Source organism: Cydia pomonella, chromosome 15 (assembly GCF_033807575.1).
Source record: "Cydia pomonella isolate Wapato2018A chromosome 15, ilCydPomo1, whole genome shotgun sequence".
In the NCBI taxonomy this organism is placed as follows: Eukaryota; Metazoa; Arthropoda; class Insecta; order Lepidoptera; family Tortricidae; genus Cydia; species Cydia pomonella.
Window position 1 is genome coordinate 284,694 of NC_084717.1, and position 17,179 is coordinate 301,872.

General features: G+C 39.5%; 1 protein-coding gene across 1 annotated transcript; it reads right to left on the bottom strand.

Annotated features, from left to right (window-relative positions):
• Window positions 1–9,100: 9,100 nt before the first annotated feature.
• On the bottom strand, window positions 9,101–11,070 carry LOC133525494 (uncharacterized). Its single transcript, XM_061861753.1, has one exon. The coding sequence runs from the start codon at window positions 10,265–10,267 to the stop codon at window positions 9,311–9,313; it is 957 nt and encodes a 318-aa protein (XP_061717737.1). The 5' UTR covers window positions 10,268–11,070; the 3' UTR covers window positions 9,101–9,310.
• Window positions 11,071–17,179: the final 6,109 nt, after the last annotated feature.

Consider the following 17,179-nt stretch of genomic DNA (forward strand, 5'->3'; position numbering starts at 1 on the left):
CATGCCACGAGAATGTCGCTCATGTAACGCCATTCTTCTAATACTTCTGAAAATGCTGAGAAATCAATATTAGGTCTATACGTATATTCTGGAGCTATACGGATTCGATTTGATTTGAGATAGCTCTTTAGCGATAAGGCCACCATTTGTTTACCTCTGTCTTTATGCATTACGAGTGAGTTTCCTTGTAAATTTGTTTTGAGATTGTGCAATAAAGAGGATTTGTATTGTATTGTAGCTGATATACGAGGCAAAAGGGTTACATAAGCGACATTCTCGTGGAATGCCTCAGTTAGACGATTGTCATCTTGACGACGGCCCCGGGGGTCACAGGTCACAGCACAGGTGAGGCGAACACCGGTAGCCTGTGGAATCGCGCGGCGGAATGCGGGCTAACGACCGGCGCGGCGCGGGCGCAGCGGGCGGTGCCCTGCCGGCCAGCTTAGGGCTTTCTCTGAACCTAAACCTTGTTTTTATGTCCTAGCGGCACTAAGACGAATGTTTGTACGACGTTTTGACTACAACCATCGGATTATTAGATTTTTAGTATTTGAAATACGCATCCTGTAGATACGTAAACGGCATCGGCAAGGCAAACATCTTATTCATACAATTTATAACCTGATAACCTTAAAACGCAAAACATGTACTGACATGACCACCACCCCACCTAAAATATGTATTGACAGGACCACCACCCCACCTAAAATATGTACTGACATGACCACCACCCCACCTAAAATCCCTAAAATAAAAAGGTTGTAGATAGCAATAATATATTAGCCTTTAGAAGTTTTTCATAGTTCGTTCTCAGGTGTTTCTTTTTATAAATTAATTCCTTTACACATATATTTTTGTGTCTAATCGATATTTCAATAAGTAAGTAATAGGAGATGAGGAGTGTTAAGGTCGGCAACGCGCATGTAACTCCTCTGGAGTTGCAGGCGTACAAATGCTACGGAGACTGATGACCATCAGGCGGGCCGTATGCTTGTTTGCCACCGACGTCGTATAAAAAAAATATAAGATGTTTGAAAGTAAATAAACATGAACCACACATATCATCAGTGTCAAAACATTAATATATATAATCTCATAAATATGTGAAATTAAGAGGCCAAAATACTCTGATTGACTCCCGAAAAGAGCCAAAACTCCGAAATCGAATATTTTTTTATGATCAACTAGCCTATTATTATTATTTATGTCTCAAACAAAATGAGCGCTCACAGCTCGCGCACTACACGATACATGATTACGGTAATTAAGTGGGCATTAAATCAAATCACTTCATTATTTTAAAACACTTTCTTCACAATTAATTCAGTTTGCGCTTTGTCGCGCCCGCCGGCGTTTAGACCATAGCTTAAATTAAAATAGACAGGTAATTTTTGTTAACTGGCATAAGTGGCTTAAAATAGCATTTTTTTTTGCTGGGTCACTAAACCCGCTGAGTTAGTCAATTATTTTAATTAATAATGAAAATAACAATGATCGATGTTTCTTTGTTTTATAGGTCGAAAAACTATTAAAATAGAAAATTACATGAAAACTATTCGGCCATTTCATTTCAGCTAATTTTGCAAAGGGGCATATTACGGGTTGGTCGGCGGGGGTTGTGGGTTAACCACGATGGTATACATATATTTGGTTCTTTGGTTCTTTTCTCCGCTCCACTGGATTACAATAATATTGGTTACTTCCCGCACGTCTCCTCTCATCTCCGCCTCAGTAGAAAGGCAGCCTTTAATTTCTCCTATTGGCTGAATATCACAAATAACACAATCAGGTGTACTTACTTTAATAATTGGGTAATAATACTAACTACTCGGTCTAAACGTCATTTCCCCCCTCTTTCAGTTAAATGTGTTTCATCCAAATATAGGCAAAATAGTTTTTTGATTCGAGCCAGTCGTCGCTTAAATAATGTGACAAGAGAGCTAGATATTGACATATTCAATTGTTCCATTCCTTCTGCGAGGCGTGAATTGGCGTCAAGCTGCTTCAATTGAAAATACTGTTAGGTAGTTGGTATGTATGCCCGTGCCCGAAGTAGGTATAGCTTCCAGATTTCTAATTTTTAAGTCCAATATATTTACCTATTATAAGATATTTCATTGATCATAATAACTGCAGTTTCTGTTTGCTACTCAATATGTATAAAATAGATTGTTAGGTATTAATTTACTAATTTACTATACAATTTATAAAATAGAAATTGTGTCTGAAAATAACTTCTGTCTACGTTTTTCTAGTAATATTCTGGTGCTTTATTTCATTTCAAGCATGGTGTAACTTATTTTAAATACAGTGAACATCCCTATACATAACGTTGTTAACATATTATTGCATGTGCCTATGTAAAATAGTGCGTGTTATTTAACTTAATGTTAAATATTAAGATGTTGCTATATGTGAGATCCTATAATTGGCTCTGTGTCACTATTTATGTTGTTATTAGCATAGTTATAGCTGTTGGTTCTCCATGTAAATAAAATAAATTAATAAAATAAATAATAATAAAATACTTTATTGTACACTATAAAATAAAAGTTACAGAGAATTCATTGGATTCATGATCCTTATATGATATTAGTCCAACAAGGACAGCTGGTGGTATAAAAAATAAATAAAAATCATTTATTGCAGATCAATGATCCATATATTATTGATAGATTCCATCCGAGCTAGCTCTGCACCAAGTATGCAGCGTCAAGGTGTGGCTCTCCCCGAACTCCGCTCATCTCCGCCTCAGTGTTAAGGCAGCCCCAACCCCCTGCTTATTATGTTGTCCCCTCTGTCTGCTCTATGGCAGCCTAACAGCGCACCGCATCACTTTCTCGCACTCTCACTAATTCCAGTTGCATTGTAATTTGTAACATGTGGCCGTTGACCCGAAATTTGGACGTACACTCGTACAGTCGGCAGTCGGTACTTTTTAGGGTTCCGTACCCAAAGGGTAAAACGGGACCCTAATAGTCCTAATACTAAAACTCCGCTGTCCCTCCGTCTGTCTGTCTTTTATTTTTTTATTTTATTTCAATAAAATACAGTGGATACTGTCTTAATATTAAATACAACGTCCCACAAAACTGTTTGCACAGTTTGACTGTGGGATCCGTGGGGCTATACCAAGGTAATGTTGGAACAAAGCTCTTTTAAATTTATTTTTATTTTTCTCCTGTCTGATAGTTGCAGGTAAGGCGTTGAGTAAGTATCAGCAGGCTGTATCTAATGAACCGTGATAGTTAGACAGTTGAAATTTTCACAGATGATGTATTTCTGTTGCCACTATAACAAAAAATACTAAAAAGTACGGAATTCGCGGTGGGCGAGTCCGAGTCACACTTGTCCGGTTTTTTTTTGTGATACTCGGTGCCTAATTTTACAACCCATATAAAGACGTGGTTGCCTTTATAGGCGCTTACAACTCCAAAGGACCTAGACAAGTTGATAATCGTACATCGAACGCCATACGAAAAGAAAAATGATTTGGGATGACAGGTGCTGTGTGGTTAGCCACGTGGCTATTCCCATACATAAACAAACAAACAAACATTTATTCAGCAAATAGGCCACAGGGGCACCGAATGAAGTGTCTCACGTTAATGCCACTCAAAAGTAAAGTTACATACTTTAACATTATTTTACTTTCGATTGTCGGTTTCTATCTAGTTCCCCAGGGCTAAATAGATTCTTATAAACCTTAGCCTTGCCGAAGTCGAAAATATGCACTTGTGACCTACATATTAACGATAGTCGTATGGTTCGTATTGCCATCTGTGCGGAGTCTATTCGTTCAAAGTCTGCCCGACTTATTGTATGTATTGTGAGGACGTGAGCCATCATAATATTTACACAATGGACACTTTGTGTTATGATTATGATTACTAAAATGACCCAATTAGTCTCGTTACGTACCTTATTAGTTATTACGTATACAGGTAGAAACATATTGCACGATAACATTCAAAGAATACACGTAAATAAATACAAAATCTAAATTATTACCCTTACTATTAAGGCAAGAAAACACTAGTTTTGAACACTATTTGCAACGATTTATTAATATTAAAGCGCAGCCCAGACGTTTTTCCATACGACAATCAACGCTAATGACAAATTGCGACTAACTTCACGTATACATGCATATTAGGTACATATAGACAACTAGCTCACGGTTCTTCGCATAATACTTTAATACCTCCCCTCGAAGACGTGAGCAAACCTGAGGGCCTACCGCGAACCACGTTCGACGTGTTGCCTCTCTGTCGCACTTGTGAATTCGTACGTAAGTGTGACAGGGAGGCAACACGTCGAACGTGGTTCGCGGTAGGCCCTCTGATTTCCGAAATTACGCAAGCATTCATGATGTTTAATAGCAGTTAAACCCTTCGTTAACACATCTGCTGTCATTTTCTCCGTACACAAATATTTCAGACAAATATTACTAATACTATACAGTAGAATACATTTATAACGACGTCGCTTATAACGACTAACCGTTTTTAGCGTCGATATTATTTACTCAAGTTCGGTCCAATACATAATTTACATACATATGTAAATATCCGTTTTATACGTCATCCGGTTAGTACGACATAATATCGCCGGTCCCTTGAAGGTCGTTATATCCGGATTCTACTGTACTTTAATACTTACAAAATAGGGATGTTTATTTTGTGAAATGTGTCCATAAAGTCTCAATTAGTTCATTTGTATTTTAACCCTTACTGACTAATATATAAGACATACTTTAGACAAAAATAAATAGGTAACTAATTGGGGCTTGGAGCGCGTGATAGCCGCCCTGTGGTTGTGTGACGTCACGACCCCATAATGTAAATAAACAGGTTCACTCTACTTACAGCTCGATGAATAAACCAGTTCGTATTTGACCGCCCAAAAGCTCTGACGTTTTATTTATAAATACCTAAGTGCCTATATAGCTAAATATATAGCTAAACCTTATTAATTATCTCACCCCATCTGTCACGCGTTTACGACTAACGCCAGAAGTACGGTCGCGGACTTTGATTGTGGAGCCATATAATAATAATAATGCCTGTTGCGACCGGTTCATGGGTGTCTATTGTTGCGCCTGTGAACGGGTTCCAGCAGGCGTTCTACATGACATTAAAGCTCTCCAAGGGGCCTCTACGTGTTGAATCTATATCCCCACGGAAGCCTATCAAAAGACCGGGATTTATAGGCCCGTGAAATCCAAGGAGAGACAATAATAATAATAATATTCTTTATTGTGCACAATGAAAACATGATTAAATACAGCAATTAACATAAAAATCCGAAGCAACAACAGGCATAAGGTTTACATTATATTGGACATTTCAAACCGTTAGTATTGGCCACCACACTAGTTTGCACTCTAATTGGCTCCGAAATTACCGTCCCCTACAATATTTGTAATCAATTATCAGACCGCATACAGTTAACAAATACATAATTAATTACATATCGTTTAGACGCGCAATCAGCTCGTCAGAACAAACAAACATACAAAGATTAGTGTTTGTTGGACACCTGCCGCATATAATAGAAAGTGTAATTATCTTTCGGCCATATAACGAATTAGATACATTTTATTGTAGACACGAGATGGCAGGAGATATTCATTAGCTTTAGCTTACCGATTGACGAACCACACGGGTTCTAACCTCTGATTGTACATATCACCCCGTCATCCTATGTACCTAGATTAATTAGGGACCATCTAGGTTAAGTATACAAAAAGTCATATCATATGGCAGTTTCTTGGTAAAAAGAAGTAAATTATAATATGTTGCCAAAGCACAATACGGGTTCCTATAAGATAGCGCCGTGTCAAGCGCAAAAAACAAGGTTCTTCGAGTGGTTAATATTGTGAAACACACCCAACTGGTCAGTAGAAAAAGGCGCGAAATTCAAATTTGGGAAAATTGTTTAAGGCAAAATTATGGGAAGTCAACTCCTGGCGCCTACATTTTTTAATTTTTTTGCCTTTTTCTACTAACAACGTCGCTGTGCCAGAGTATAGACAGATTATATACATTGGTAATTTAGTTAAAATACGTATAGTATTGTGTTCCTGCCGGTGAGTAAGATTGCCAGAGCTCAACGAGGGGGGTAAGTAATAGAACGTATACAAACCTATAATATATCACTCTGAATGTATAAATTCAATTTGTATAATTTTGATCGGAATAACATTCAATTGCAATAACATGCAATATGTATAACAACGAATTGTATAATTGTAAATTGTACAATAAACACTACATATATCATTGTTTACGATAACATTAGAAAGGTATAACGTTGAAATAATATAACATACAAAACAAATATCATACATTAAAAATACCGAACCACTACCGAAATTACATTATTTAAATATATTGTTGTGTGTTAGTTAATGAACAGATACAGTTTTTAAATTATTATGAAATAAGCAATGTATTTGAAACATCTATACTATGCGAATTTATATTTCAACGTAGTTTGCTCCGTATTTATCTATTACAGATTGCAGCTTTTTTCTGTGGTAATTCTGGTGCTAATTTCTTTATCTAGATGGTCACAGTTCTAACCTAACCTAACCCACTTTTCTGTTAACAGTTTCTATTTCCGAAGCCTCAGAGTTCTAACCTAACCTGCAGAACCTGCTACCTATTCTGGAAACAATTTATTTATCTAGGGGGTCACAGTTCTAACCTAACCTAACCCACTTTTAGCAGTTTTTTTTCTAGTAGTGTGTTCTATGAGGTTTGAAATTCTAGGTCATCCTACTAATTTTATTACTTAATTATATAAGATGATATTTATATTTTAATATGTATATATTATGACAGTTATATGAAATGAGCTTAACTTATATGTATATTATACCAAACAGCCATATGTATGTCGTATGTTATATTATTTTTATGTTATACTAATTGAAAGTATACGTTTACTTTATTATACATAAGATTAGTATACATTTTTAACGTTTGTAAACTGAAATTATTCCAAAAGTGCGTATATATTATAGGACGCACCCCAACGAGGGGGGGGATGTTGAATGAAAATGATGAAGTTGCAGGCGTACATAGGCTACGGAGACTGCTTATCATCAGGCGGGCCGTACGCTTGTTTGCCACCGACGTAGTATGAAAAAAAAAGTGATAACTAATACCTATATGTTAATATTACCTGCTTGATGATAAAACTAGAAATCCTACATTAATTTAAGTTTTAAGCTAACTCTCGTCATCGTAAACATATAGTAGTTTATTGAATTTTGGAAATAAATAAAATTTTCTTAAAAAATAGTTTCACACAAACGAAACGACCATTAAATTATTCGTTCCGAATTATACTAGTGTTATTATCGTATAAAATTTTAGTGCTAAAGAAGAAAGCGATTCTATCACCTTAACCCATCTTTATCGACCATACAATAATCATTACAAATCCATTTCCGAGATCTCCAGTGATAACAGTAATTGGATTCGAGACCACAAAAACTATTCATTTTATACTCAATTATACTCATCGTGGGCACAATCAATTGCCTAATGTAAACCTTAATACAATGACATAAGGCCTACCCATGGTTAGTTATGAATGCTCTGTTAATCTGTTTCTCACGGAGAAGAAAGTTTCTCGGCGATAGGTATCGGTTTTTTTAGTGCTGATTAATGAGGTGTGGTATAATATGTTTCCTGGGTTGATCGTTGGGTACGAATCATGAGTGAACTAAGTACGTCACTAATAGACCGCAAATCAGTCATTATCATAGGTACATCGGGGTATTTGGTGCGGAAATCTTTTACACTAGCTAGAAAATACCTATTTTAAATTCATAGTTTGGTAATTATTTTAGAATAAACACACGAAATCATTCCCGCACCAAAAACCCCGATGTATGGTCATTATATACCTCTCTACGATAGGATAAGATCCTTCTGATTTTTTCGGATCCTGATATTTAATTCAAAAACTAAAAATTGTGTGCCGATGTATTTGGCTACTTTGGGTGTCTATTAGATGCTGCCTGACTCGTTGTTGTCTTCCCATGCAGATTGGTATGGTCGGTGCCCCAACTGAAGTACCCACGTCGCCAAGTCGCCATACTAATTATAATATAGAAAAGTGGATAACTTACGTTAGGGCCCCGACATTCGTCCCTTATCCTACGAAGGCCCTTTTTTGGTAGTGGCCCTGATGGTAAGCAGTCACCGTAGTCTATGGACGTCCGCAACTCCAGAGGTGTTACATGCGCGCTGCCAACCCTTTAAAAAAACCGGACACTCCTTTTTTGAAGAACCTCATACTTTACATTTCATCTGTGTTTTATGAGGATCCTTCATAATTATTTATTGGTCAGAATACAGTACAATTTGGTCTTAAAATAATAAAAAGGAAGGAAAGGAACGTCTTAAAATAATAAATAATAGAAAGAAAAGGAAGGAAGAAAGAAATTAAAGGAATTCTTAGTTACTTTTGCATTTTCTCGAGCACGATATTTTCTGCTATACTGCACTGAGGTTTGAACCAACAGACATATAATATAAGATCTAATTAAATCGTGTTGAGGTGACTGTACTTAAGGAACCCTGGTTTGGCAAACTTTTACTTGCCATTACGTACTCATACGTCTGAATCGATTTCTTCTAACCGTAGAGTACGTGCCGTTACTGCCACGACCTGAGTTAGTGGCCCAATAAGGCGAACATTAGGCCTGAGGCCGACTACTCCTTTAAAGGGATATATTCACTGCTTTATAGTAATCTGTTCGGTTAGGTGGGCGGGACACTGTGCTCTATACTTTTGAACAAAAACGGGACGGATAACATACCAACCACCACCAGCTGGAAGCAGGGAGGAAATTACCATAAATATGTTTATTTTCTGCGTGTTTGGATGGCTACCGTTCCTCAATCAAGCAACGCATCGCCACCTGACGTTTCCGTTAACGAGGTAACATAAGTTACATTTGCCTCAAACACCTTATAGTATTTTTCAAACTCGATGGGTAGGGTGACAGGTCTTCGGACATATACATAATTTATAATTGTCCACGAAAGGACAAACAATAAGAAGTCGTAGTTTAAACTTTCAGATATTTAATTAAAATTATAAAAAAATACAAAGTGTGTATGACACGCAAAGTTCCGTTGCAGAGATATAAGTAGGTATTGACAGATATACGATGATGTGGAGTTATTTTGACACTTGGTCCGTGACGTAGCTCTACTCGTCCGGTAATCATGTTAACCGTTCCGTTTCGCGTGAACATTCTCCCCGCCCTTGAAAGCTCCTGAAGCTTTCAAGACTCTGCGTCATCTGGGGACGGGAGTAGACAGATGCGGTTGATGGCCCGACGAACGGTGCCTCGAACTGTGGAAATATCAGCGACTCGAGGGATGCCATCAGTGCCTGGGAAGATTCGTTCGACCCTGCCGAGGCGCCAGTTGAGTGGCGGTGCGAGATCCTCCTTCAGCAGAACAAGGTCATTTGGTTTAAGGTCCTTGCATCTGAGCTTCCACTTTGTACGCTGCTGCAATTCGGGGACGTATTCTGAGCTCCAGCGCTTCCAAAAATGTTGCCGAATCTGTTCAAGTCGCTGGAATCTGTCGAGCCGATTTGTGTTGGAGTCTAGTAAGCACGGCGACGGTAATGCAGTGAGTGGCCTACCTATCAAAAAGTGTCCCGGGGTGAGAGGAGCGAAATCTTGGGGTGATGAGCTCAAAGGACAAAGGGGACGGCTGTTTAGGATGGCCTCGATCTGACTGAATAGGGATGATAGTTCCTCGAACGTTAAATGGGCATTGCCTAGGACCCTATTCAAGTGATACTTGGCGGCTTTAACACCGGCTTCCCACAGCCCACCGAAGTTAGGAGCGTATGCTGGAGAGAAGCGAAATTCAATGCCTTTATTGGCTGCAAAATCGATAATGTCATCCGTATTAAGTTTTAAGAAATCGTTAATTTCCCTTGCAGTAGCAACAAAATTCCTACCATTGTCGCAAAAGATTTGTTTAGGTTTGCCGCGACGGGATACAAACCATTGGAGGCACAAGGTAAAAGCGTCTTTAGACAGCTGAGTGACTGCTTCAAGATGAATGCATTTGTATCGGAAGCAAATGAAAATGCAAAGATATGCTTTCGTTATCCTGCATCCTCGGCCTTTACGATCGGTAATTAAGAATGGCCCAGCAAAGTCAGTTCCAGTCGTGTAAAATGGGTAGCCGGGAGTAACTCTCTCAGCGGGCAGATTGCCCATTTTATTTGTTAGAGTTTTGCCTCTGAAACGCCTGCAGACAAAACAAAGGTGATAAGTACGCCTCGCTAAATTTCTTCCGCCTATAGGCCATATGCGATCCTTTATGGCACCTAACAATAATTGTGGTGCAGCGTGAAATAATAGCTGATGCTCTTGTTGAAAGAGCAGCTTAGTAAAGGGGTGGTTCGCGTGTAAAATTATAGGGTGCTTTTTATCGAAGGTATATACTGAAGCACCTGCCAAGCGACCACCAACTCTAAGGATTCCCTGAGTATCGAGAAAGGGATCAAGAGAGATAACATTGGATTTGCGATTAAGAGTCTTTTTGTTCTCTAATAGCCTTATCTCGTTACCAAAGGATTCATTTTGAGAAGACTTGACTAAAGAGTCAAATGACTTATTTAGTTCATCAACTTGGAGGGGACCGGATAGTTTGTAATTAGGCTCTCTGCAATTGTGGATGAACCTGTAGGCAAAAGCCAGAGCACGTTGTAATCGGCAGAGTTTTGAATAGTTTGAGAATTGAATTAAAGGTTCTGTGATTGTGACTGTATGAACCTTCAATTCTGGCAGCTCGTGCGGGTCCTGCTTGGGGGTGGAGTTCAGCGACGGCCAGGATACTTCAGGGCCTTGTAGAAAGGTAGGTCCTTGCCACCAAGCGGAGCAGCCGCCGATGCGATTCGGATCAAAGCCACGAGATAGAAGATCTGCTGGGTTTTCTAAAGTGGGAACGTGGCGCCAAGCAGACACGTCAGTTAGTTCTCCTATCTCGCTAACCCTGTTAGCAACAAACGTTTTTAATTTGTTTGAGCCTGTGTTTAGCCACGATAATACGACGCTTGAGTCAGTCCAATAGACATGACGCGATATTTGGCAGCGGAGGGCGTCAGTCACTGTGACGCTCAATTGGGCTGCAAGAAGGGCGCCGCATAATTCCATACGCGGGATAGTGACAGGTTTTAAGGGAGCGACTCGGCTTTTAGCGCACAGAAGGCGCACTAAAATTCTACCCTCAGCATCTATAGATCGGAGGTAGACAGCAGCACCGTACGCCTTTTGAGAGGCGTCACAAAAGACGTGCATTTCCACGGATATGTAGTTGTCAGTCAAGACTCGCCTAGGGATTGACAAATCAGAAATGCTATTAATGTTAACAGCAAACTTCTGCCAAGTTGACTGTATGTCTTGAGGAGCAGGATCGTCCCAATTTAGCCCCAAAGACCACAGACCTTGAATGATGAGCTTAGGTATGATTGTGCAAGGTGAGAGGAGACCAAGCGGGTCAAATATTTTAAAGGTCGAGGAAAGCATACTCCGCTTAGTTAGAGCTTCAACTGGGTCCATTTCAATGGTGAACCGTAGAACGTCCTCTGATGGATCCCAGTCAAGACCAAGGGTGTCAGTGGCAGCACTGAGCATCAGGTTGCCCTCGGTGTTGTTGGCTTCCGCAGTGAGTATAGAAGGTAAATTGGACCTATATTTTCTTAAAGGAAACCCTCCTGCGGCTAAACTTTGAGAGACACACTTCTGAATAAAGCGAAGTTGCTCTTCATCATCATGCCCGGTCAGGAGATCATCGACGTAGAAATCCTTTTGGATGATGGTCTTTACTAAAGGATCTTGACACTCCTCACCAAGCTGCCAGATGCACCGAGTACTAAGGAAACTAGCGCTAGCGAACCCATATGTAACTGTATTAAGTCTTAGAGTTCGCAATGGTTGCGACTCGTCATCACGCCATAGTATGAGCTGCAGATTGCGTTGGGACTCGTGCACCAAGACCTGGCGGTACATTTTTTCAATGTCCCCGGAAAGCACAAAGCGATATTGCCGAAAACGAATGAGAATGTTGAAGAGTGAGTCTTGTATCGTAGGCCCCACCATTTGTAGGTCATTTATAGAGAGTCCAGAGGAAGTGCGCGCCGAACCGTCAAAGACAACGCGCAGCTTTGTAGACTCGCTTTTTTCCTTGATAATAGGATGGTGGGGGAGAAAAAACGCATTAGTAGGCTTTGGAATGGTCGAAGGAGAAAGATGGCCAAGTTCTTCATATTCGTGAATGAACTTGGAATAACGTTCCTTGACTTCTGGCTGCTTCCTAAAACGTCGTTCTAGATGAAAAAACCTTTTCTTAGCTGCATTGTAAGAATCGCCCAAGCAGTCGGGCTCGTCTTTTAGGGGAAGTTTGACAATAAAGCGCCCGTCGTCTGAACGTTCGGTGGTTGCGACAAAGCTTTGTTCGCACAAACGTTCCTGCTCGGTCAAAGGTTGTTTTTTCTGAGGTAGACTCTCTAATTCCCAGAATTTAGCGAGTTCGTCATGAAGGTCGCTTGTGCGAGCAAAGTTGCAACGAATCGTGGAATTAGATTGAGTATTAAACTGCTGCTTGGGACCTACGACTATCCATCCTAATTTAGTGCTCCGCAAAATAGGGTTGCCTTGACCTAAAGATTGTTGCTGAGATCCTAGTATATCCCAAAAGAGGTCAGAACCTATGAGCATGTCGATTTGGGACGATTTGTTAAAGCTAGGATCCGCAAGTTCAAAGGGAGCTAGGTTGAGATGGCTGATGTCAAAGTTGACCTTGGGTATAGGTTTAGTTATCTGTGGCAAGACTGTGCATGTTAATATAGCACTGAACGAACTTCGCTGAGATTGAATTTCGACAATGCAACGATCGACCTTGATACTAACTTCAATGTCACATACACCTTCTAGCTTCTGGGTGAGATTGCTAGGTGTGAGAGAAGTCAAGCCTAACCTTTGCTTAATGTCCTGAGTGATAAACGACGACTCGCTGCCGTTATCAAGTAGGCAACGCGCGGTGACTACCTTTTTTGAAGTCGGGTTTACCAAATTGACCAAAGCCGTTGCTAGTAGACCCTTAGACTGGGTTGGCACATTCAGCTTAGAAAGGTTAGCTTGAATAGCATCATCACTAGCCTCGGATTCTTTGTGCAAGAGAGTGTTGTGACGTTGTTTACATAAACGACAGGTTCCTGGCAACCTACAACGTCGCACTTCATGCCCTACTCTTAGACAGTTGTGACATAATTTTAAAGTAGTTGCCTGAGCTAGCCTGTCCTCAGGTGATTTGGCCTTGAAAGACGCACAGTCAAAAATACGATGTTCTCCATCACAAATCACGCAGTGAAGTTGTTTGGAACTGGAAGGTTCACTGGTGTGAGCAACGAAGGCTTTGACACTAGGCTGACTGGGTTTAGACCGCTGCGGCAAAACAGGTGCGTCTGATTGGCGCTTAAATGACTTGTCCTGCTTGTTCCGCTGAACGGTTTCAAGGACGTCTGCACGACCTTTTAGAAAGGAATGAAAATTATCTAGCGTAGGCATGTCCGCGAGAGAATTTTTGTGCTCTTCCCATTTTACAGACGTGGTGCTGTCCAATTTAGACGTCATCATAAAAATGATCAAGGTGTCCCATTGATCTACGGGCTGACCTAAAGTCTTGAGAGCACGCAAGTTCTTACAAACGTGGTCAACAATATACCTAAGACTCTTATCAGACTCACGCGTGATAGGTTCCAAATTAAATAATGATTTTAAATGATTGTTGACTAATTGACGTTTGTTGTCATATCGTTCGCGCAACAATTTCCACGCTTCGGGATAATTTTCGTCAGAAACCTCTAAATTACAAATCACTCGAGCTGCCTCGCCCTCTAAATACGAATTTAAATAATAGAATTTATGTATATTTTTAATTTTTTCGTTATTGTGTATTAAGGAGTGGAAACTTTCCCGGAATTCTAACCAGCGGTAATAAGTTCCGTCAAAAGTGGGAATTTTTATAACAGGGAGACGAAAACCCATAAGATCCTGGTCAGCGTTATGAGGGTTGGTCACGGTTGAGTTGTACTCATTATCACGATCGGGGTTATTACGCTTATGTTTGTCTAAAATATCCCGGGCCGTGGCAATACAATGGTAGAAATCTTGTTCGATTAAATCCCGTTCAGTCAACTCCGTGTTTAATGTGGCTTCATTTAATAATTCGACATCATCTTGCAATGCCTCAAAGTCCTTAAATAACGCTTCAAAATTATTTAATTTGCAAGCTAATTTGCCAATTTCCACTGGTGAAATAGTATTGTCAAGCGGTAATGTAGTTAGGTAATTCTTAAATTTAGTTAAACGTCCTTTAATTGAACTACGTTTTATCAATAATTCTTTTAACTCGCTCATAGTAACAAGTTATTAGCAAAGTAGTACTTGCAAAAAAAGTTGTTTACTTGAAATGAATAATAGGCATACGCTCGATCCCCGATCTGCTGATGCTGCAGTCTGGCTGTGGTAAGCGAAACTGGCCCTTAGTAGAAGGCGGTCGGTGACGAGAGATGCACGCTGCGCGAGCGCTCGATGATAGGGAAATAGCAGTGCAGTAATGCTGGAATAGATTGTTGAAAATATATAAGTATCTAGGTGGCGTTATGTGCCTAGTATGTGCGAAAAGCAGGTTTAGTGAGTGACTATGTGAAATTACACCTTAAATGCACTATAAATACAACGAAAAGCAAATAATTAAGGTATGAAGTGTAGCAGTGCAATTGTTTATAGCAAGTTATCTCCTAATTATCGTTTGTACGCGTATTGCTTAGCTATATAAGCGCGTAGTGTTTACTATGATCTATAACGGTATATATTGACTTTGCGTGTTTAATAATAGGAATATTTGTTAAATATTGAATTTATATAAGTGATAATGGCTAAAATGGATAGATAAAATGCTAGAAAACGTAAATGAAGTGGCTGATTGCGTGAAAATAAATTTGGCAGCCCAAAGCTAGTGCAAAGAACTATGTTCTCGATTCTAGTCAGATCGAAGTAACAGTTAAAGGGAAGGAAAGAAGTGGAACGGTCTCACTTTTTATTTAGGTGAACCAATGCTGCGGTGCTGGTAATCCGTTGCTGGCCGGCTGGTCCTGGTGAGTCCAAGTTGTCCTTGTAGTCCTCCGAAATTGAAAAAACTCGATGTTTGCCTCGTAGCTTGATCGGTCTTCGTGTATACAGGGTGAGCAGGGTGGTAGACTGGGCCTTTGTAGACTTGGTTGGTAATTCATTTGCGAGTGCCCTTTGACCTGCTGCTCGCCGTTGTCCGATGCAGTGAATTTTGTGGTTCTTGTCTTGTAAACGGTCGCCAGATTTGTCCACGAAAGGACAAACAATAAGAAGTCGTAGTTTAAACTTTCAGATATTTAATTAAAATTATAAAAAAATACAAAGTGTGTATGACACGCAAAGTTCCGTTGCAGAGATATAAGTAGGTATTGACAGATATACGATGATGTGGAGTTATTTTGACACTTGGTCCGTGACGTAGCTCTACTCGTCCGGTAATCATGTTAACCGTTCCGTTTCGCGTGAACAATAATCTAAAAACGCCAAATCTCGCAAAATCGTATTGAAATGACACATGACAGAGCATTCCCGGGTCATTCTCTCATTTCGTGCAAATCGGTGATATTCTCTCGATTTGTAATTTTTCTTTTAATTGATAAAATTTTGGATTTCGTCAATGTGTGGATTCGTTTATTAACACTTTTATGCTAAAGACACCTTCGTAACCTTATTACTTTTCATTTAATAGGGCTACTGTTAATGAACTACGCGCTGGTAATGAAATGGCCTGAGATGGTAATGAATGATAAAGGAAAGGAATGAAATTGGCATCGGACGGTAATTTTTTCACTGGACTGTAATGAAACAAACTTATGAAATCTGACATAAAAATCTTTATTTAAAGAAAATTAACAACATTAATAAAATCAACAATATTAAAAACGTGTCGATTAATGTCTGGCATTTAGGAAATACACAATATACCTGCATAAAACTATGAAATAGTGAAAAGGTGGCATAAAAAGTCTCCCAAAGAAATATATATGTATGCTTCTGAAAAAGAAGAATTTTGTTACAGCCGATCCTTATTTGTTATTTAATAGTTTAAGTAACCAACATAATTATTGTTTTATTCAAAAAACTAAACTAAATTTCAATCGATCTTTGATTAGTCTATTATTTTAAATTGTTACATTATCATTAATTGACTCACTACTTCCGCAATTTCGATTAAATCTCTTGCATAGCAATTATTTTAATGGCGTGTTTTGCAAATTTCTACAAAAAATTTTTTTTTACTGTTTGACCGCCATTTCTTTCTATTTTCTTTGAGCACGAGGTGTCATTTCCTTTATGCTACAAATCTTTTTTGTTCCTTTCTTAACAAGTATCTATTTCTTTCTTTTTCTCTTTGTATCGCATATAATTCGGGATTATTTTTTATAATCTAATATTTTTCTTTTTTACGCTGCCTATCTTTTGCTAGTTAGTCTTCTTTGGTCATTTTTTTCTCTGGCCTGGCCATTTTAATGCTAAAACAAAGTGATAACAAAGCAGTCCGAAGCAGTGGTAACATTTGACTAAGGGAAGCCCTATAAAAATGGGAAACGTGCACACGAAGACGATGCTGGGAATCTGTAGCCGGATGTTGCCCCAAAAATAAACACTGCGCGCAGAGGAAAAGCTGGAGGTAAATATTCAGGCATGGCAAGAGCAAAAGCACAACTGCGGAATATAGATTCGGATGAGTATGAAATGATCTCTGACGTTAATGAGGATGCGGAGCGACGTATCATACGTGCACGAGGGAAGGACATCTATGAGTATACCAGGGCAACTCCTGCCATCAGCTCAGAAGTTGTAAAGAGCTCCTCCCCGGTCTGGAAAATCTATGAGGGGGACATAATTGACGAAGTCTGCACGGAAGCCAACAATGTGCTAGAGGAGGCTCGCAAATCCGGGAACTTGAATGCCTCAGCCCTGTGCCGACTGCTCCCAAATGTAGGCGGTCCGAATGCTCCGTGTCAGTGACTGTATGCGGGAGTACTAAGGAGC

Coding starts and splice junctions, on each gene's coding strand:
- LOC133525494 (XM_061861753.1), bottom strand. CDS start 10,267: ATGGGCAATCTGCCCGCTGAGAGAGTTACTCCCGGCTACCCATTTTAC.